This window comes from Dendropsophus ebraccatus, chromosome 9 (assembly GCF_027789765.1).
Source record: "Dendropsophus ebraccatus isolate aDenEbr1 chromosome 9, aDenEbr1.pat, whole genome shotgun sequence".
NCBI lineage: Eukaryota > Metazoa > Chordata > Amphibia > Anura > Hylidae > Dendropsophus > Dendropsophus ebraccatus.
This window is the reverse complement of record NC_091462.1, coordinates 115,332,972-115,356,057: the sequence shown is the minus strand read 5'-3', so window position 1 is coordinate 115,356,057 and position 23,086 is coordinate 115,332,972. Positions and strand designations below refer to the sequence as shown.

General features: G+C 47.5%; 1 protein-coding gene across 1 annotated transcript in view; it reads left to right on the top strand.

Annotated features, from left to right (window-relative positions):
- Nucleotides 1–3,808: 3,808 nt before the first annotated feature.
- Nucleotides 3,809–23,086, top strand: part of LOC138801622 (up-regulator of cell proliferation-like) — a 25,005-nt gene continuing 5,727 nt past the window's right edge. Inside the window, exons 1-2 of the mRNA XM_069984636.1 lie at nucleotides 3,809–3,876; nucleotides 7,810–8,123. Of these exons, the coding sequence (XP_069840737.1) occupies nucleotides 7,829–8,123 (295 nt within the window). The 5' untranslated portion in view covers nucleotides 3,809–3,876; nucleotides 7,810–7,828. The remainder of the gene's footprint in view (nucleotides 3,877–7,809; nucleotides 8,124–23,086) is intronic.

Sequence of the window (23,086 nt, the reverse complement as noted above, 5' to 3'; positions counted from 1 at the left end):
TGCTTTTCTCCCCTGTTTCTCTCCCCCATGCTTTCTCCCGTTTCTCTCCCCCATGCTTTTCTCCCCTGTTTCTCTCCCCCATGCTTTTCTCCCCTGTTTCTCTCCCCCGTTTCTCTCCCCCTGTTTCTCTCCCCCATGCTTTTCTCCCCTCTTTCTCTCCCCCATGCTTTTCTCCCCTGTTTCTCTCCCCCATGCTTTTTTCCCCTCTTTCTCTCCCCCATGCTTTTCTCCCCTGTTTCTCTCCCCATGCTTTTCTCCCGTTTCTCTCCTCCATGCTTTTTTCCCCTCTTTCTCTCCCCCATGCTTTTCTCCCCTCTTTCTCTCCCCCATGCTTTCTCCCCTCTTTCTCTCCCCCATACTTTTCTCCCGTTTCTCTCCCCCATGCTTTTCTCCCCTCTTTCTCTCCCGTATGTCTCTCTCCCCCCTTGCTTCTCGCCCGTTTCTCTCCCCCCGTGCCTGCTCACCTCCTTCTAGATCGCGGCTGCTGCTGTCCGCCTCACCTACCGTAGCGGCCGGAGGTGCTCCTACAACTCAATCAGCTCAGAGCGGGAGCGTGGGGCCGCTGCGGTGGGCCGTGGCGCACGCGTTAATTGGATGCGTGCACCACGGCCCACCGCAGCGGCCCCACACTCCCGGTTTCCGCTGATTGGATGGAGGAACATGTCTGGGCGCTGCGGGCGGCCAGGGGCGGTCTTGGCATTTCTGGGGCCCCAAGCGAAGTTATGTCTGGGGCCCCCCCTCGACACGCGTTCCAAAACAATAGACCGCTGTGTGTTGCCCCCAGTAGTATATACCCCTTGTGCGCTACCGCCAGTAATATATACTCATTGTGTGCTGCCCCCAATAGTATATACCCCTTGTGTCCTGCCCCCTGTGTGCTCCCTCAGGGGTATGTAGCCCCCCTGTGTGCTCCCCCACTTGGATATAGACCTCCTGTGTGCTCCCCCACTTGGATATAGACCCCTGTGTGCTCCTCCAGTAGTATATAAACCCCCTGTGTGGTTCCCCCAGTTGTATATAGACCCCCTGTGTGCCCCACCAGTATTATATAGACCCCTTGTGTGCTGCCCCAGTAGTATACAGACCCCTGTGTGCTCCCCCAGTTATATAAAGACCACCTGTGTGCCTCACAAGTAGTATATAGACCCCCTGTATGTTCCCCTAGTAGTATATAGCCCCCCTGTGTGCCCCACCAGTAGTATTTAGACCCCTGTGTGCTCCCCCAGTAGTATATAGCCCCCCCTGTGTGCTCCCCCACTTGGATATAGACCTCCTGTGTGCTCCCCCACTTGGATATAGACCCCATTCTGCTGCCCCAAGTAGTATATAGACCCCCTGTGTGCTACACCAGTAGTATATAGCCCCCCTTCTGCTGCCCCAAGTAGTATATAGACCCCCTGTGTGCTGCCCCCAGTAGTATATAGACCCCTCTTTGAAGCCCCAGTAGTCTATAGCCCCCCTGTGTGCTCCCCCTGTTATATAGCCCCCCTGTGTGCTCCCCCCCATTTATATAGACCCCCGATGTGCGCTCCCCCAGTTAAACAGACCCCTGTGTGCTCCCCTTCCCATATAACACAATAAAACAAACACTTATACTCACCTGGGTCTGGGCGTCTCCTCTTCTCTTCACTCTTGTGGCCGCAGGAAGGGTTTTCCCTGCAGTCACAAGAGGCCGCACTCCCCTTGTCCTGGCGCCGATGCTCCAGTGATGTCACTGGAGTGCCGGCACCACAAGGACAAAGCTGCCACTTGTGACCGCAGGGAAAACCCTTCCTGCGGCCACAAGAGTGACTGACAGGAAGGGAGCCAATGTCTCCCGCCCTGTCAGTGCTGCTGCATGTAACTATGAGCGCTCATTACGAGTGCTCATAGTTACAGTTCAGTTGGCAGCAGCGAGCGGGGCAGCGGCCCTGTCCCGCGGTCTTGAGCACAAGAGCGGGGCGTGGGGGCCCCCCTGGATGTTGGGGGGCCCCAAGCGATCGCTTGGGGTGCTTGGTGCCAAAGACCGCCACTGCGGGCGGCCAGTAGGTAAGGAGGACAGCAGCAGCGGCAATCTGTGAGCCAGATGCGGCCATCAAAAGAGCCGCATCTGGCTCGCAAGAGCGGGGCAGAAGAGATCCGGGGCAGCAGGCATTTTATTCGGGGCATGAGCCCCGAATAAAACTGCCTAGCGACGCCACTGTTTGACATCATGAATCCGGCCCTGGGTTCGGCCTCCTTTGTTGGTTGCTGTTGCTCATTCTCCATACTGTTCTCTGTACACCACCTGTAAGAGAAAGACCTATATTTGTGGACTATTCAATAGCTATTCTGCACTGTGTGCAATGCTTGGCCGGTAGATCCTGAAACTCTTATTATGAGGCTTATGGGTTTAGGCCTCACACTGAGCAGCAGATGGTTCCTGAACCACCTGCCTGACTACGGCTATGTGCACACTGAGGAATTGTAGAGGAAAGTTTTCTGCTTAAAATTCCCACTGTGGTGTCAGCAAGATGATTGGCTTCCTGGAGGCGGCCAGTCGGCTGTGTATAGTGGAGAGTACAGTAAGTTGAAGCGGGGAGAGAAATACAGAGAGAGAGAGACAGAGAGGAGAGAGAAATACAGAGAGATAGGGACAGAGAGGAGAGAGAAATACAGAGAGATAGGGACAGAGAGGAGAGAGAGAGATACAGAGAGATAGGGACAGAGAGGAGAGAGAGAGATACAGAGAGATAGGGACAGAGAGGAGAGGAGAGAGATACAGAGAGATAGGGACAGAGAGGAGAGAGAAATACAGAGAGATAGGGACAGAGAGGAGAGAGAGAAATACAGAGAGATAGGGACAGAGAGGAGAGAGAAATACAGAGAGATAGAGACAGAGAGGAGAGAGATACAGAGAGGAGAGGAGAGAAATACAGAGAGATATAGGGACAGAGAGGAGAGAGAGAAATACAGAGAGATATAGGGACAGAGAGGAGAGAGAGAAATACAGAGAGATAAAGACCAAGAGGAGAGAAATACAGAGAGAGAGGGACAGAGAGGAGAGAAGAGGGATAGAGACAGAAAGGGGAGGAGAGAGATACAGAGAGATAGGGACAGAGAGGAGAGGAGAGAAATACAGAGAGATAGGGACAGAGAGGAGAGAGAGAAATACAGAGAGATAAAGACCAAGAGGAGAGAAATACAGAGAGAGAGGGACAGAGAGGAGAGAAGAGGGATAGAGACAGAAAGGGGAGGAGAGAGATACAGAGAGATAGAGACAGAAAGGGGAGGAGAGAGATACAGAGAGATAGGGACAGAGAGGAGAGGAGAGAAATACAGAGAGATAGGGACAGAGAGGAGAGGAATACAGAGAGATAGGGACAGAGAGGAGAGAGATACAGAGAGATAGGGACAGAGAGGAGAGGAGAGAAATAAGAGAGATAGGGACAGAGAGGAGAGGAGAGAGATACAGAGAGATAGGGACAGAGAGGAGAGGAGGGAAATACAGAGAGATAAGGACAGAGAGGAGAGAGAGAGATACAGAGAGATAGGGACAGAGAGGAGAGGAGAGAAATACAGAGAGATAGGGACAGAGAGCAGAGAAGGGAAATACAGAGAGATATAGGGACAGAGAGGAGGGAAATACAGAGAGATATAGGGACAGAGAGGAGGGAAATACAGAGAGACAGTACAGAGATAAGTGGTTATCTGGTTGTTCTCATACACGTTATATATAGTATATACCTAGCAATCCAGACTTATTGTGGATATTATGTAACATTCAGGAATTACATAAATGTCAGTTTCACTTTCTCAACTTTGACATCACTGACCCGCCCTGGGTTCGGTCTCCTTAGCTTGTTGCTGTTGCTCATTCTCCAGGTTACTGTTCTTCATCCATCTCCTGTGCACAAGGTAAGAGTCACGGCTATTGTTCACTGTTATCTGCCCTGTATCTGCAATGCTCGCTCGGTAGAGCATGAGACTCATCTCGTTCATGGGCTCGAGCCCCACATTGGGCAGCCGATGGTTCCTTAGCTGTTTCCCTGATCAGTTTAGCTGGTAGAGCATGAGACTATAATCTCAGCGTTGTGGGTTATAGCCCCCCATTGGGCAGATGATAGGCAGAGTGGCACAGCGGAAGCTGCTGGGTCCATATTTCAGAGGTTTATGGATCAAAACCATCCTCTACTAAGTGCTCACTTTACTGAGTTGATGTAGAGTAATGGTTATAACATTCATAACAATGCAAAAAGTCAGTCCCCCCCCCCCAGTGCTGTATCCTCTGCTATATATGTAGTGGGCTATAGATGACAGTGCTATATCCTCTGCTATATATGTAGTGGGCTATAGATGACAGTGCTATATCCTCTGCTATATATGTAGTGGGCTATAGATGACAGTGCTATACTCTCTGTATAAATAATATGTGGGGAGGTGGACAGGTTGCATACAGATGAAAAACGTCCAATAGCTGCACAGTTGCAATATCTGAGATACTGAGAAGCTATTCGACATTGCGTGCGGGCGAGCAGAAGGCTTCAGCTGTCATCTCCTCGCCAGGCGACCCCTTTAACTCTAGGCTGCTTTGAACAGCAGAGATATCAGTCAGATAGAGGGCGGCTGTGATGGTAGTCAGTTGCTTTGCTCATAGACTATATAACAGCCGCAGCGGTTGCTAGCTATAGACTATGTAGTATGTGGCTGCTGACTTCCTCCTTGTTGTTCGCCTGGCTGCTTACAGGAGTCCACACTTACCTCTATTATGCTGCTATTTTGCGTCTTTACTATTGTTACCGATAGTCGTGAGTGGAACTGACCAGCGCCCTATTCTGCAATCTGCACGTGTTATGTGACCCATGTTATTATAAACTGTAGAAAAGAATTACCGCTCAGCCGTATTCAAGCTGACATTAGACAGTCTCTAGTTCACAATCTGTTCAGTTAAGCAGTTATCAGACAACACCCTGCGACTCACCAGGTGCCAATATTAAATCCAATGGAAAGAAGTGGTTGCAGCAAAACTTTCTTAAAGTGTACCTGTCGTTATAACTTTCAAACTCTAAAATCAACAGTAGATGTGATCCAAAGCAAGTTTGCAATATACAGTCATTTTTTTTTGTTATAGTGCTGTAAAACAAAGCTATACTTACCAGAAATCCAGGTCCAGTCTCCTGAAGGCAGCTATATAACAGCTATACTTACTGTATCCAGGTCCAGTCTCTATATAACAGCTATACTTACTGTATCCAGGTCGACTCTCCTGAAGGCTGCTATATAACAGCTATACTTACTGTATCCAGGTCCAGTCTCCTGAAGGCAGCTATATAACAGCTATACTTACTGTATGCATGTCCAGTCTCCTTAAGGCAGCTATATAACAGCTATACTTACTGTATCCAGGTCCAGTCTCCTGAAGGCTGCTATATACCAGCTATACTTACTGTATCCAGGTCCAGTCTCCTAAAGGCAGCTATATAACAGCTATACTTACTGTATCCAGGCCCAGTCTCCTGAAGGAAGCTATATAACAGCTATACTAACTGTATCCAGGTCCAGTCTCCTGAAGGCAGCTATATAACAGCTATACTAACTGTATCCAGGTCCAGTCTCCTGAAGGCAGCTATATACCAGCTATACTTACTGTATCCAAGTCCAGTCTCCTGAAGGCAGCTATGTCACAGCTATACTTACTGTATCCAGGTCCAGTCTCCTGAAGGCTGCTATATAACAGCTATACTTACTGTATCCAGGTCCAGTCTCCTGAAGGCTGCTATATAACAGCTATACTTACTGTATCCAGGCCCAGTCTCCTGAAGGCAGCTATATAACAGCTATACTTACTGTATCCAGGCCCAGTCTCCTGAAGGCAGCTATATAACAGCTATACTTACTGTATCCAGGCCCAGTCTCCTGAAGGCAGCTATATAACAGCTATACTTACTGTATCCAGGTCCAGTCTCCTGAAGACAGCTATATAACAGCTATACTTACTGTATCCAGGTCCAGTCTCCTGAAGGCTGCTATATAACAGCTATACTTACTGTATCCAGGCCCAGTCTCCTGAAGGCAGCTATATAACAGCTATACTTACTGTATCCAGGCCCAGTCTCCTGAAGGCAGCTATATAACAGCTATACTTACTGTATCCAGGCCCAGTCTCCTGAAGGCAGATTTTCTGACTTGTCCTGGTTGAAAAAAAAGAGACGAAACACAGGAATTCCGGCCAGTACAGAGAGTCACGGCTCAATGTGTCCATCAATCACATGACTGCCTTCTCTCTATAAGTGTTCAGATGACCTGGGAAAGACAGGTTTCCTGTTTGTTTTTTGAGAGAAAAAAAAAGTCAGAAAACAGGAAGTGCCGTGTTCTCCATGATAACTAAAAAAAATAAATTATGAATGTAAATTACAAACTTGCTTTATATCACATCTACTTTTGGTTTAGATTTTGAAAGTTTAAAATTCTTCTTTTATTGAAACATTTCATGGGCAACAAATACAAAAATTTAAATTTTACGTAATGCAACGTGTTTCGACAAACTATGAACTGTTTCCATGCTCTCACTTTCACATCTTCAGGGCGCAACTGTGCATCCATTTTTGCGATATGTTCCCGCTCGTTGGCGTACAGTTACGTCCACAGGTGAAACGGGCGCAGAAGCTGTGCCCATGCCATCCACAGTGGGTCCTGGCTGTCAGTCATAGCTGCGCACAGATTCGGCAGTTAACCCTTTAGATGCTGCGGTCAGTGCAATCACAACATTTATAGGGAAGAACAGAGCAATCGCACAGCCCCAATGGTAGCTATGACAACCGGAGGCCTCCAGTGACACAGCTATAGAAGGGTTTACACAGACAGATTATCTGACAATTTTTTTAAGCCAAAGCCAGGAAGAGACTTTTAACAGAGAACAAGTGATAAAGGAAAATGCACACATGGGGGAGATTTATCAAACATGGTGTGAAGTGAAACTGGCTCAGTCGCCCCCGGCAACCAATCAGATCCCACCTTTCATTTTCCAAAGAGTCTGTGAGGAATGAAAGGTGGAATCTGATTGGTTGCCGGGGGCGACTGGGCCAGTTTCACTTTACACCATGTTTGATAAACCTCCCCCACAATCTCCATGGCCTCCAATGCAATAATAAATGTAGAAAAGAAAACAAAAGAGTTACACATATTTAGTATCACCGCGTTCGTAACGTTGGTGGCAATAACATCACATAATTAAACCTGCATGATGAGAGCAGAAAATTCAAAGTTAGAAAAATGTTTTTTTTTTTTTCATGAAATGTGGGCATTTAACAAGAAAATTGTACTGGTATCGGCCAAAATTTACCACCAGCATAAAGTACAATATGTCCGAAAAAACTCTCTCAGAATTGCATAATAAAGAATTGATAAAAAAAAAAAAAAAGAATTGCATGGATAAGTGATGCCGGAGCTATAACCACATAAAGTAAGGCTGCATTCACACGTTCCGTGTTCGTTCCATGACGCACGGATGGGGAATCACGGTCCTGGAGTGATTCCCCGCATGACATGATATATTAATAACATGCAGGGAAACTGAATCATCGCACCGCTGTAATAACAGGTTGGGAGCAGGTTTTGCAACTCTGTTTCATTGAAGTGAATGGAGCTTAATTGCAAACCACACCTGACCTGGGGACAAGAGCGTTGCTGTCTCTGGAAGAAAGTGGCCATGTTTTCCTATGCTGGATAACCCCTTTAAGTTGAATTTGTATTCACTTTTAAATCCAATGAGAACCACTGTCTGTAATGCTGTATGCCATTGGTGATAATGGGGTCTTGGTATATTGATGAGTTATTCGTTGTTACTTTCAGACTGTGAAACCCATGAACCATGACGTCTGGCACAGGAGCTTCGTGGACGATTATACATCTGAGATCAGAATTGATAGAAGCTTTGGAGGAAGATTCAGATGGTTTGTTGGATGAAATGTACTCTCTGCAGCTCATCTCTCTGGAGGAATATGTAGATATCCATTATCACAATGAGCCAGGTGTCAGGAGTGAAAAGATGGTGGACCTCATACTGCTGAAGGGAGAAGCCGTCTGTCAGACATTTCTCGATCACCTGAAGAGCATGGTGCACAGATTCCCGGCATTGCCCGATTTGTCTCAGTCCTTCCAGACAAGTGAGTAGATTTGTAGACACTGTGAGACATCTCTATGACTGCTCACCCCAATGGAGATGCAGACAAATATATCAGGGTATATGGTCATGTCACTTCCTGGATAACATGGTGATGTCACTTCCTGGATAACATGGTGATGTCACTTCCTGGATAACATAGTGATTACACTTCCTGGATATCATGGTGATGTCACTTCCAGGATAACATGGTGATGTCACTTCCAGGATAACATGGTGGTGCCACTTCCTGGATAACATGGTGATGTCACTTCCAGGATAACATGGTGATCTCACTTTCTGGATAACATGGTGATGTCACTTCCTGGATAACATAGTGATTACACTTCCTGGATAACATGGTGATGTCACTTCCAGGATAACATGGTGATGTCACTTCCAGGATAACATGGTGGTGCCACTTCCTGGATAACATGGTGATGTCACTTCCAGGATAACATGGTGATCTCACTTTCTGGATAACATGGTGATCTCACTTCCTGGATAACATAGTGATTACACTTCCTGGATAACATGGTGATGTCACTTCCAGGATAACATGGTGATGTCACTTCCAGGATAACATGGTGGTGCCACTTCCTGGATAACATGGTGATGTCACTTCCAGGATAACATGGTGATCTCACTTTCTGGATAACATGGTCATCTCACTTCCTGGATAACATGGTGATGTCACGACCCGACTCCCAGAGCGGTGCGGCTGTGGCTGCTGGAGAGAATGATGGCAGGGGGATGCTCAGTGTCCCTCCAGTGCCCTGTGTCCCTCCAGTGCCCTTTTTCCTCAGTGTCCCCCTGCCATCATCCTCTCCAGCAGCCACAGCCGCACAGCTCTGGGAGTCAGGTCATGACATCACCATGTTATCCAGGAAGTGACATCACCATGTTTACCAGGAAGTGACATCACCATGTTATCCAGGAAGTGACATTACCATGTTATCCAGGAAGTGACATCACCATGTTATCCAGGAAGTGACATCACCATGTTATCCAGGAAGTGACATCACCATGTTATCCAGGAAGTGAAGCCTTGATACAGTATTAAGTGCAGGAAAAAAGCACTTTATAAGCATTTCCCGTAATAAGTGTATATTGGTGATTTGTATAACTTTTGAGGGAAAGTCTTCTTTAAACCTTTATCTGTCCATGATCCCTATATACCAATATCTATAAGCCTTTATCTACCCCTTGTCCTGGAGGCAGTATATACTCATTTCTGTTCCTAATGTAGCATTGGTTACAGACACCTCACCCTTATACAGTATTTTGGCTGATTCTACTTGGCAGCCGAGTTCCTCGGAGCTTTGTTCCGGTTGCTGATTTGCATTCTTAGATTTGTGGCGTTCTATGTGAGTTATGCAGTAACCATAGGGGAGATGTCCATGTAACGTGATCCACCACCACCGCCACCTACTGCGCTCCTCTTATTTCCTTCTTCCTTCTATATCAGACATTGTTCTCTCTAATGTATACGTGTAATCTCTCTTTTTTTCCCTGACATTTCCTTTCCACCTTACCACAATATGGATTTTTCTAGTACTATACTATTTTTTTCCTCTCCGCCTGGTGAACTTCTCCCCTCAAAAGAATCTTCCAGAGTTCAGAAGAAAGACTTGAAAGAAGCCCACAGAAACCTTACATACCAATCCTATACCTCAAACACGTATACCTACCATAGCATTGTCATACGTTCCCTCTACAAATCCCATCATGCATTGCTAGCATCTATTCAGGGCTGTTCTCCACCTACAGTTTATACCTTCTGTATTATAGACAAACAGCTATATCTCCTAGTGCTGCAACTGAGCATGTGCAACCACACAGCTAATCCACAGGTCGTATCCCTGGGCAACAAACTATAAACATCACATTTTACGCTAGTGCAGTAAGTGGTGAGTGATTATTTGGGAAACCATACCTCCCAACTTTTGCTCGGAGGAAAGAGGGACAGTCACGGCAATGTGCCACGCCCCTATGGACACGCCCCCATTGCCTATTACCATTATATAGTAAACAAATTTTACCACCAGATCTTCACCGCATAGTGACTTATCCCCCCCATACTATTACTGCATAACATCCACTATTCACAGAGCAGTACTGTCCCTCAGCACTGACTATATAGCAGTAGATGAGGCTGTACACCTGCAGACCTTATAGGTGATTATAGTGCAGTTATTCAGTCACTCACATGGGACGTCTTCTCTTGTTGATCACTTTTGTGGTTCTTTGCCATCATGCACGGCCATCTTGAAAACCTCTCCGGCCATCTGCGAGACAAACATTTTAGGCTCCTGTCTCCAGTATAATCCTCATCTGCTTCACAGTAACTCTCTGTGCCCCATATCCCATTGTAGTAACCCCCATCTCCCCAAAGGTCCAACTGTAGTAACCCCCCTCCCCTAGAAACACACTGTAGTAATCCCCCTTCCCCCTAGAACACACTGTAGTAATCCCCCCTCCCCCTAGAACACACTGTAGTAATCCCTCCTCCCCCTAGAACACACTGTAGTAATCCCCCCTCCCCCTAGAACACACTGTAGTAATCCCCCCTCCCCCTAGAACACACTGTAGTAATCCCCCCTCCCCCTAGAACACACTGTAGTTACCCCCTCCCCCCAGGACACACTGTAGTAACCCCCCCTCCCCCTAGAACACACTGTAGTAATCCCCCCTCCCCCTAAAACACACTGTAGTTACCCCCCTCCCCCCAGGACACACTGTAGTAACCCCCCTCCCCCTAGAACACACTGTAGTAATCCCCCCTCCCCCAGGACACACTGTAGTAATCCCCCCTCCCCCAGGACACACTGTAGTTATCCCCCCTCCCCAGTTAATCCTATTGTAGTAATCCCCCTCCCCCAGTTAATCCCACTGTAGTAATCCCCCCTCCCCCAGTTAATGCTATTGTAGTTATCCCCCCCTCCCCCAGTTAATGCTATTGTAGTAATCCCCCCTCCCCCAGTTAATGCTATTGTAGTAATCCCCCCTCCCCCAGTTAATCCCCATGTAGTAACCCCCCCTTCCCCAGTTAATCCCACTGTAATAATCCCCCCTCCCCCAGTTAATCCCACTGTAGTAATCCCCCCTCCCCAATTAATCCTATTGTAGTAACCCCCCCTCCCCCAGTTAATCCCCCTGTAGTAACCCCCCCTCCCCAGTAATCCCCCTGTAGTAACCCCCCCTCCCCAGTTAATCCCCCTGTAGTAACCCCCCCTCCCCAGTTAATCCCCCTGTAGTAATCCCCCCTCCCCAGTTAATCCCACTGCAGACCCATCCCTGACAGAAAATAATAAAAACAACATATACTCACCTAGTCAGATCCCAGCTGGTCACAGATCAGGGACAGAGCAGGAGAGGAGCAGGCAGCGTCACACACAGCCCCCTGCCCCCGCAGCTCACAGCTCCAGCCCCGCAGTATCTGCTTTCATCTTCTCTGGCCTGTCCCTGACCTGTGACGTCACCAAAAGCCGCGGCAGCACACAGGAGATAAGAGGAGAGAAGAGGGATGCAGGTACCGCGCGGGGCTGGAGCAGAGAGCTTCCGGGGCAGCAGCTGAGCTGTGTATCCGGCTAGCTGCTCCAGAAGCTCCCTGCTTATGCAAACAGCGTCCCTGAAGCCACCTGACACTGTCAGCAGCTGCAGGAGCCGCTCACACTGTCAGATGGCTTCAGTGACGCCTGCGGGACACAGGGGGGCCGTTCCGGGACAGCGGGACATCACACCCAAATCGGGACTGTCCCGCTTGATCCGGGACGGTTGGGAGGTATGGGGAAACTGCTACAAAGATTGAATTACTATATTGTATATTATAGATTTGTATACTGTCAGACACAGTTATGTTTTCTATTACAGAATACTTGTGAGGGCGCTGTTAGCTATATTATTATAATGGAAATTAGAGATAAGAAAATCCACAGTAGGAAATAAGCAAATCCCTTTGTTCCTATCAGCATTCTCCTCCTTGGGCTATGGGCTTTGAAGTCTGCTCCACTCCCTATCGCTTCTCCCTGGGTGTTGGGAAAGGATGGACCCAGTTCTCCCAGATTCCCAGGACTGGATCCATCTTTTTTCGGCACCTGGGGAAATCACTACAATCACTACAATAACCAACACCTAATGCTGATCGGCCAGGGGTGGTGAAACCCTGGCCGCAGCTAGATATGTAAGATTAAAGCGCCTCAGCACTACACTAGCAGGCCGGGAGCTAGGGACGACGTTGGGGTGCCCCTAGCAACCCACCCTGCTCATTGCTATGGGCGCTGTTGGTGTCTCTAGCCTTAAAATCAGTGAGCCGGGCGCGCGCTTCGGTAGTGCAGGAGGGGGTGGGGGGTGGGGGGGTTTGGGGCGATCGCGCGGCCCAGTTCCTGACACCTCGGCTTAGAGACACATGTAAGTCTATGAAAGCAGCACAGGTGCATGGAGATGATGCAGATGATGTCTCCGGGGGGTTGGGTTACCAAGTCAATCGACTGCTAACCCTGCCCCCAGAGAGGTGATCACGTGTCCTGTGAATACAAAGGGAGAGGAGAAGAGGGAGCTAAGCATGGCCAGAGCGGACCCAGAGTAGAGGATTTTAGATATCCAGATTGGATAAGAATTAGAAAAAAACAGGGAAAGGATGCAAGATAGAGGGCAGTATTATAGTAGTTATACAGACAAAGAGAAAAAAAGAGAGCGCTGCACCTCACACCTATGGCTGATACTAATGCCTCTCGGCACTATTTTAAAAAGCCAAAGCCAGGATGTTGGTATATAATTTAATCAAACCATATTGCCCCATGTACCGCTCGCAGGTCTCCTGGTTAACATGGGTCCCTACACTAACTCACACCTGTGCCAGTCAGCGACTGCCAACCCCGCAAAGCATGCACAAACAGGGAAAGGGGGGCCACAGAAAGGCCCTGCAACCAAAGTGTCACAGGACCCCTCCCCAAGGGCCTCCCCAGAACCCAGCGGCACCGCCAGCAGAGAAAGCTGCCCCCAAGCAGCACAGGCATGAACAAGCTGTAAAAACTCACCATTACTCCTGCTGGTAGAATGGGAAAGGAAGGAGGTATAAGACACATGTGCACAGGTGCCTCCTGCTGATTGCGGTCATGTGGGTCTCACAAGGAGGAGTGCAAACAAAAGCAATGAAAATACAGACAAAGAGAAAAAAAGAGTGCTGCACCTTACACCTATGGCTGATACTAATGCCTCTCGGCCCTATTTTAAAAATCCAACGCCAGGATGTTGGTATATAATTTGATCAAACCATATTGCCCCATGTACCGCGCGCAGGTCTCCTGGTTAACATGGGTCCCTACACTAACTCACACCTGTGCCAGTCAGCGACCGCCAACCGTATTATACATTTATCCCTTTTCTCAGTGTTTGCACTCCTCCTGTAAGACCCATGTGACCGCAATTAGCAGGAGACACCTGTGCACACATGACTTGTACCTCCTATCCTTTCCATTCTACCTGCTGGAGTGTGGTGAGTGTTTTAGACCTTGTTCACACTTGTGTTGTTTAGTGACAGCTTTCTCTGTCGGCGATGCATGCTGGGATTTATGGGGGCCTCTGGGTATTGGTCCTGTGACAGTGGAGTTGTAGGGCCATTCTATGGCCTCCCTTCCCTGGTTGTGCACGCCTTGCGGGGATGGTGGTCGCTGACTGACACGGTGGTGAGTTAGTGTAGGGACCCATGTGAGCCAGGAGACCTGCACGCCGGTACATGGGGCAAAATGGTTTGATCAAATTATATACCAACATCCTGGAGTTGCTTTTTAAATGTAGCTGAGAAACATTAGTATCAGTCATAGGTGTAAGGTGCAGCGCTATTTTTTTTCTTTGTCCGTATTATAGTAGTTATGTTCCTGTATATAGGAGCAGTATTATGGTAGTTATATTCTGGTATATAGGGGCAGTATTATAGTAGTTATGGTTCAGGGAAGAAAAAGAGTGCTGCACCTCACACCTATGGCTGATACTAGTGCCGCTAGGCTAAATAAAAAACATCAGAATTTTGTGTATGAATTGATTAAGCCATACTGCCCCATGTACCTCGTGCCGGTATCTGATACACATGGGTCCCTACACTAAGTCCACACCGTGCCAGTCAGTGGCCACCAACCCCGCAGGCGTGCACAGTCAGGGAACGGGGGCCATGGGACGGCCCTGCGACCCCCATGTCACAGGACCAGACCCAAAAACACCACACCAGAACCCGGCCAGCACCGCCGGCGGAGAAGGTCGCCCCCAAACAGCACAAGTCTGGATGAAGTATTGCACTCACCATAGCTGCTACAGACAGAATGGGAAAAAACAGGAGGGATTAAAACGATGTGCACTCAGGTGTCTCCTGCTAATTGCGGTCATGTGGGTCTCACCAGGAGGAGTGCAAAAACACGGAGAAAAGAGAGAAACAAAATGCGGTTCAGGGAAGAAAAGAGTGCTGCACCTCATACCTATGGCTGATACTAGTGCCCCTAGGCTAAATAAAAAACACATCAGAATTTTGTGTATGAATTGATCAAGCCACACTGCCCTATGTACCATCGTGCAGGTATCTGATACACATGGGTCCCTACACTAAGTCCATATATAGTATAGTAGTTATATCCCTTTATATAGCAGTATTATAGTAGTTATATTCTTGTATATAGGTGGCAGCAATATAGTAGCTACTAGAAAATGTACCCGGCGCTGCCCGGGTATAACGTTTCAGTGTGTTAATTAGATTTATTCTAAGGTGCCCAGGAGGCTTGTTTTTTTGTTTAAGGGGAAATCGCCAGTAGCCTTATATGCCCCTATATACCTGACAATTCTGCACTGTTTATGTAAATTGTAGCTTATGCACATTAGAAATAAACTAAAAACTTGAAACATCCATCCTGTATACCTGTAGTGTATAGTTGGGGGGTGGGGGTGGGAGGGCTGTATATCTGTAGTGTATAGTTGAGGGGGTCCTGTATACCTGTAATATATAGTTGGTGAAGGTGCTGTATACTTGTAATGTATAGTTGGTGGAGGTCTTTTATACCTGTAGTTTATAGTTTGAGGGTCCTGGATACCTGTAGTGTATAGTTGGTGGAGGTCTTGTATACCTGTAGTATATAGTTCGGGGGGTCCTGTATACCTGTAGTGTATAGTTTGGGGGTCCTGTGTACCTGTAGTTTATAGTTGGTAGAGGTCTTGTATACCTGTAGTGTAAAGTTTGGGGGTCCTGTATACCCGTAGTGTATAGTTTTGGGGTCCTGTATACCTGTAGTATATAGTTGATGGAGGTCCTGTATACCTGTAGTGTATAGTTTAGGATCCTTTAAACCTGTAGTATAGAGTTGGTGGGGGTCCTGTATACCTGTAATATATAGTTGGTGAAGGTGCTGTATACTTGTAATGTATAGTTGGTGGAGGTCTTTTATACCTGTAGTTTATAGTTTGAGGGTCCTGGATACCTGTAGTGTATAGTTGGTGGAGGTCTTGTGTACCTGTAGTATATAGTTCGGGGGTCCTGTATACCTGTAGTGTATAGTTTGGAGGGTCCTGTGTACCTGTAGTTTATGGTTGGTAGAGGTCTTGTATACCTGTAGTGTAAAGTTTGGGGGTCCTGTATACCTATTGTGTATAGATTTAGGGTCCTGTATACCTGTAGTATATAGTTGGTGGAGTTCCTGTATACCTGTAGTGTATAGTTTTGGGGTCCTGTATACCTGTAGTATAGAGTTGGTGGGGGTGCTGTATACCTGTAGTGTATAGTTTTAGGTTCCTGTATACCTGTAGTATATAGTTGATGGAGGTCCTGTATACCTGTAGTGTATACTTTTGGGGTCCTGTATACCTGTAGGGTATAGTTGGTGGAGGTCATGTATACCTGTAGTGTATAGTTCTGGGGTCCTGTATACCTGTAGTGTATATAGTTCGGGGGTCCTGTATACCTGTACTGTATAGTTTGAGGGTCCTGTATACCTGTAGTATAGAGTTGGTGGAGGTGCTGTATACCTGTAGTGTATAGTTTGGGGTCCTGTATACCTGTCGTATATAGTTGGTGAAGTTCCTGTATACCTGTAGTGTATAGTTTTGGGTCCTGTATACCTGTAGTATATATTCGGTGGAGGTCCTGTATACCTGTAGTATAGAGTTGGTGGAGGTCCTGTATACCTGTAATGTATAGTTTGGGGTCTTGTATGCCTGTCATATATAGTTGGTGGAGGTCCCGTGCACCTGTAGTGTATAGTTTTGGGCTCCTGTATACCTGCAGGGTCGTATTTACCATTAGGCAATCGTGGTCTGCCTAGGGCAGCACCTTGCATGGGCGCAGCACCAGGGAGCAGGGGGAAGGAAACAACTTTTAATTTTTTTTTTTTTTTTTCTAGTTTTCCACCTCCTGGTCAGACTTGCCAAAAAATCTAGTCTTTTCGAAGGGGGGTATGGTAGTATTGGTCAGGTCTGGTGTGGCAGTGTTATCCAGTCACGGTATGGTGGCATTGGTCAGGTGTGGTATGGCGGTGTTATCCAGTCACAGTATGGTGGTATTGGTCAGGTCTGGTGTGGCAGTGTTATCCATTCACAGTATGGCTGTTAGGAATATGACTTTGCGCTCCTCGGTCCATGCTGGGCGGTCGAGGAAGCGCTGAGTTTGTCTGTGTTTTTTTTACTCTGTCTGAATTATGTTGTATTTGACAGCCACACCCGCTTTTCTTGGCAGACTCCTGGCAGTGCAGGGGTTACTGCTCTGCTTGATCTTCTCAGCTGAACTTGCTGCTGGGATCAGGGCTGGTCCAATCATCTGCTGGACTTAGTCTCTGATCCCAGATAAAAAGCAGCAAGTTTCTCCCTTCCCTGCTGACTATTAGAGTTCACTCGCCTGCTCAGCTCCCTGTTTAGTTCCTCTGATCTCTGTATTCTGGACCTTCTGCATCTGACCTCGACTATTCTCCTGTTTGCTGTTTTTGTACTTCGCCGCTCGACTGTTGCTGACCTGGTTTGTCTGACACCTCTTATTGTGTTTTGTTTGTCTGTCCGTGCTCTGTGTGTCGCACCTATTTAGTGTAGGGACCGACTCCGTGGTTGTCCGGGCCGTTTAGGGCCGTCCGTGGCAATTAGGCAGGGTCAGTGGGTGGGGTCAGCTCAGGGCTCACTGTCCGTGTCTTGTCAGACTGCCTTTGCCATACTGACCATAACAGAATAGTCAGCCTAAAATATTTGTTGGGGTAACCTAGCATTATGGACGCCATGAAGACTCTGGTGAACCAGATGCAAGGTCTGAACACGCTGGTTCAGAACCTTGCTGAGCGCGTCCAGGAACAAGAGACTGCACCCCGACAGGTGACCATGACCACCCCTCTATTTCCGGAACCTCCTGTGCAGCTCCCTGAAAAGTTTAAGGGAGACAGGAAGCATTTCCGAACATTTAGAGAGGGGTGCAAGTTGTTTTTTCGTTTGTGCCCCTGCTCCTCTGGAGATGAGGACCAAAGGGTGGGCATTATTATGTCCCTCTTGCAGGGTCCTCCTCAGGAGTGGGCTTTTTCATTACCCCCTGGATCCATGGAGTTGACCTCTGTGGATCAATTTTTGCTGCCCTAGGACTCCTGTATGACGATCCCGACTTAGTAGCTGAAGCTGAACGCCAACTGACTTCCATGAAACAGGGAAAGAGACCGGTGGAGGAGTACTGTGCGGAATTCAGACAGTGGTGTGTGTCATCTGGCTGGAATGACCCCGCACTGCGGTGCCAGTTCCAGATGGGGTTGTCGGACCAGCTTAAAGACCTATTAGTGGTATACCCTACCCCCGACACCTTAGAAAAAACAATGACTTTGGCGATTAGGGTTGACAGGCGACTCAGAGACAGACATAGGGAGAAAGGAACTTCTGAGTCTTCTAGTTCTCTTCCTGTCATTGACTCTGTTTCTCAGCCTCCTCCTTTTGTTCCTCTGTCACAAGAAGAACCCATGCAGCTTGGAGCCTCAGATGCCAAGACCCGACGAGCCTTCCGCCTGCAACACAACCTCTGCCTATACTGTGGTAAACTCGGTCATCGTGTGAGGTCCTGTCCTGCTAGACGTGACCAGCCAGCTGAAAGACTCCAGCGCCTGAGTGACCATCGAGGGGGTCATTCAGGCGCACAGGTATCCCTTGAACATAAAAATAAATTATTGGTACCTATCTCACTTTGTTTGGGGGACAAATTGGTCTCGGGTTTTGCTCATGTGGATTCTGGGGCCTCCGCCAATTTCATTAGCTCCGGTTTTTGGTCACGTTTAGAGGCATGTCCGCTTTTGCTCAATAATCCGTTAACCATCACTGGTGCAGATTCTGCCCCTTTGGCCCGGGGTAGAGTCTGCTATGTCACTCCATCTATGGAGGTGCAGGTTGGGTCGATTCACCAAGAAATGCTTGACTTTTTAATCATGGACAATTTATCTACTGATGTTATTCTGGGTTTACCTTGGTTGAGTAAACATAATCCTGTTTTTGATTGGTCCACTCGTGAATTGGTAAAATGGGGATCTGAGTGCTCTCCTCATTGTATTTCGCTGAATGCCGCAGATGTCTTCCCCAAGGAGGGGGAGATCCCGGAGTTTATTTCTGATTTCTCAGATGTATTTGATGAGAAGGCTGTTGATGTGTTGCCACCTCATAGGCCATATGATTGCTCCATTGATTTGATCCCTGGTACTAAATACCCTAAAGGTAAAATTTTTAATTTGTCTAGGCCTGAGAGGGAGGCTATGCGAGAATACATTCAGGAAAGTCTCCGCAAAGGTCACATCCGTCCCTCCAGCTCTCCCATGGGTGCAGGGTTCTTTTTTGTTGGTAAAAAGGATGGTGGTCTTAGACCGTGTATTGACTACCGAGAACTAAATAAGATCACTATCAAAAACCAGCACCCCCTTCCCCTTATTCCAGATCTCTTTAATCAGATTGTGGGTGCTCAGTGGTTCTCCAAAATAGATCTTCGTGGGGCCTACAATCTGATCAGAATAAGGGAGGGGGATGAGTGGAAGACCGCCTTCAATACCCCTGAGGGACATTTTGAGTATCGGGTGATGCCATTTGGTCTGAGTAATGCCCCTGCAGTGTTCCAGCATTTTGTGAATGACATATTCAGGGAACATCTGGGCAAATTCTTGGTGGTGTATTTGGATGATATCCTAATTTTTTTCGCCGGATTGGTCTTCCCACGTAAACCATGTTCGCACTGTTATGCATTTGCTTAGAAGTAATAACTTGTTTGCCAAACTGTCCAAATGCCAATTCGGAATCCAGAAGGTCTCTTTTCTGGGGTATATAATTTCTCCCAACTCATTTAGTATGGATCCTGTCAAAGTGGCAGCCATTGAGAAATGGGAACGTCCCACTAACCTCAAGGCCTTGCAAAGATTCTTGGGATTTGCCAACTATTATAGAAAATTTATTAAGGGATTTTCCATAATTGCTAAACCCCTTACTGACCTGACCAGAAAAGGGGCTGACCTAGATAACTGGACTCCCGAGGCAATAGAGGCATTTGGACAGTTAAAAAGATGTTTCTCCAAGGCACCAGTGCTAATCCAGCCAGATCTGGAGCAACCTTTTGTTATTGAAGTTGATGCTTCAGAGGTGGGAGTTGGTGCGGTTCTTTCTCAGGGCCCTGAGAGTCTCACCAACCTCCGACCAATAGCTTACTTCTCCAGGAAATTTTCTCCAGCAGAAGGAAATTATGATATTGGTAACAGGGAATTGCTTGCCATCAAGTGGGCATTCGACGAATGGAGGCATTTCCTTGAAGGAGCTAAACACAAGGTCAGGGTACTAACTGACCACAAAAACTTATTGTACCTTGACAAGGCCAAACGCCTAACCCCTCGTCAGGCGAGGTGGGCATTGTTCTTTACTCGTTTCGATTTTGAGATAACCTATCGTCCAGGTTCTAAAAATGTCAAAGCTGATGCCCTATCACGGAGTTTTGATGCCAGTAATGTCCTCAAAGGTGAACCAGAAAATATACTTGCGCCTGGGGTGGTCCTTGCCATCCTTCAACCTGATCTTGCCACTCAGGTGGTAGAGTCTCAGTCCCTTGCCCCTGAAAATACTCCGGAGGGAAAACTCTTTGTACCCCCCAATCTCCGGCTTAGAGTCTTGGAGGAAACTCATTGTTCTGTTCTGGCTGGTCACCCGGGAATTGCTGGTACCAAGTATCTCCTCTCAAGGCAATATTGGTGGCCATCTTGGTCCCAAGATGTAAAATTATTTGTTGAGGCTTGTGAGGTCTGTGCTAGGTCCAAGGTCCCTCGTAGGTTACCAGAGGGCCTCCTCTACCCTCTTCCTATACCTAGGAGACCTTGGACCCACCTCGCTATGGACTTCATCACAGATTTGCCATTGTCCAAAGGGAAAACAGTGATCTGGGTGGTGGTGGACAGATTCTCCAAAATGTGCCACCTTATTCCGTTGAAAAAACTCCCCAATGCTTGTACCTTGGCCACGCTGTTCATAAACCATATCCTAAGGTTACATGGGGTTCCTGAAAATATTGTCTCTGACAGGGGAGTTCAGTTTGTCTCCAAATTCTGGAGAGAACTATGTGGTCGTTTGGGGATTTCGTTGTCCTTTTCGTCTGCCTTTCACCCCCAGTCTAATGGGCAAACTGAGAGGGTAAACCAATCTTTAGAACAATTTCTTAGATGTTTTGTATCGTGTTCTCAGGATAAATGGAAAAAATATTTGCCTCTAGCAGAGTTCGCGCTTAATAATATAGAGAGTCAGTCTACCAAAATGTCGCCTTTCTTTTGCAATTATGGATATAATCCCAGGTATTCGTCAGCTCACTCTCCAGAGTCTGTAAATCCTTCAGCTGAAGTTATCTATCAAAGACTGTGCACAGTCTGGGCCCAGGCTCTTGAGAGCCTGACTAAGGCCCAGAGGTCATCTAGCATACAAGCTAATAAAAGACGTATATCTGGCCATGAATATCAGGTAGGGGACAAGGTGTGGCTCTCCACGAGAAATCTTAAGCTCAGAGTCCCTTCTGGGAAATTAGCACCCAAATACATTGGTCCTTATCTGATTACAGAAATCATTAATCCTGTGTCCTTCCGCCTACAGTTACCCAATAATATGAGGATTCACAATGTCTTTCATAAATCATTGTTAAAAAATTATATAGTTCCTGTGCTTCCAGCAGTCCTCCCTGCTCCTCTGGTCATCCAAGGTGAGCTGGAGTTTGAAGTGGACAAGATTTTGGACTCTCGCCAAGTTCAAAATTCTGTCCAATATCTTGTCCAGTGGAAAGGATTCGGTCCCGAGGAAAATACTTGGGTTGCCAGTAAGGACATACATGCCTCACGCCTTATCCGGCAGTTTCATACCCGTAACCCCTCTAAGCCTGGTCCTTTGAGTGAGGGTCCGGTGGCCCCTCATAAGAGGGGGGGTACTGTTAGGAATATGACTTTGCGCTCCTCGGTCCATGCTGGGCGGTCGAGGAAGCGCTGAGTTTGTCTGTGTTTTTTTTACTCTGTCTGAATTATGTTGTATTTGACAGCCACACCCGCTTTTCCTGGCAGACTCCTGGCAGTGCAGGGGTTACTGCTCTGCTTGATCTTCTCAGCTGAACTTGCTGCTGGGATCAGGGCTGGTCCAATCATCTGCTGGACTTAGTCTCTGATCCCAGATAAAAAGCAGCAAGTTTCTCCCTTCCCTGCTGACTATTAGAGTTCACTCGCCTGCTCAGCTCCCTGTTTAGTTCCTCTGATCTCTGTATTCTGGACCTTCTGCATCTGACCTCGACTATTCTCCTGTTTGCTGTTTTTGTACTTCGCCGCTCGACTGTTGCTGACCTGGTTTGTCTGACACCTCTTATTGTGTTTTGTTTGTCTGTCCGTGCTCTGTGTGTCGCACCTATTTAGTGTAGGGACCGACTCCGTGGTTGTCCGGGCCGTTTAGGGCCGTCCGTGGCAATTAGGCAGGGTCAGTGGGTGGGGTCAGCTCAGGGCTCACTGTCCGTGTCTTGTCAGACTGCCTTTGCCATACTGACCATAACAATGGCGGTATTGGTCAGGTCTGGTATGGCGGTGTTATCCAGTCACAGTATGGCGGTATTGGTCAGGTCTTGTGTGGCAGTGTTATCCAGTCACAGTATGGCGGTATTGGTCAGGTGTGGTATGGCAGTTATCCAGTCACAGTATGGCGGTATTGGTCAGGTCTGGTATGGCGGTGTTATCCAGTCACAGTGTGGTGGTATTGGTCAGGTCTGGTATGGTATGGCGGTGTTATCCAGTCACAGTCTGTCGGTATTGGTCAGGTCTGGTATAGCGGTGTTATCCAGTCACAGTATGGCAGTATTGGTCAGGTCTGGTATGGTAGTGTTATGCAGTCACAATATAAGACAAACAGATTGCTGAACTCAGGGAAAACAGCCAAAAAGACAACACTGCCGGCTGCTAATGAAAGCGCTCAATGCAGTGAAGTCCTAGGTGCATTGCCCCCTGGGAAACATGAATATGCAAAAGAAGAGCCCGTGGAGCCTCATTGAAGAGTCTCAAAACACAGGACTAGCCAGATATCCCTCCGGGAAGGACCCAGCCAAGGGGCAGCTACTGTTAGGAAACCACCAAATCCACCATATTAAGTGGCCCTATAAGTCAGTGTAATGACAAGGGATAAACCAAGGCTAGGTGACCATCCACATACAGCTGTTTCGGGGTGAGTCACAGTATGGCAGTATTGGTCAGGTCTGGTATGAAAGTGTTATCCAGTCACAGTATGGCGGTATTGGTCAGGTCTGGTATGGCGGTGTTATCCAGTCACAGTATGGTGGTATTGGTCAGGTCTGGTATGGAGGTGTTATCCAGTCACAGTGTGGCGGTGTTGGTCAGGTCTGGTATGGTGGTGTTATCCAGTCACAGTGTGGCGGTATTTGGGCAGGTCTGATATGGTGGTGTTAAATGTGACCTCTGGAGCTATTATCTACCAATCTATCAT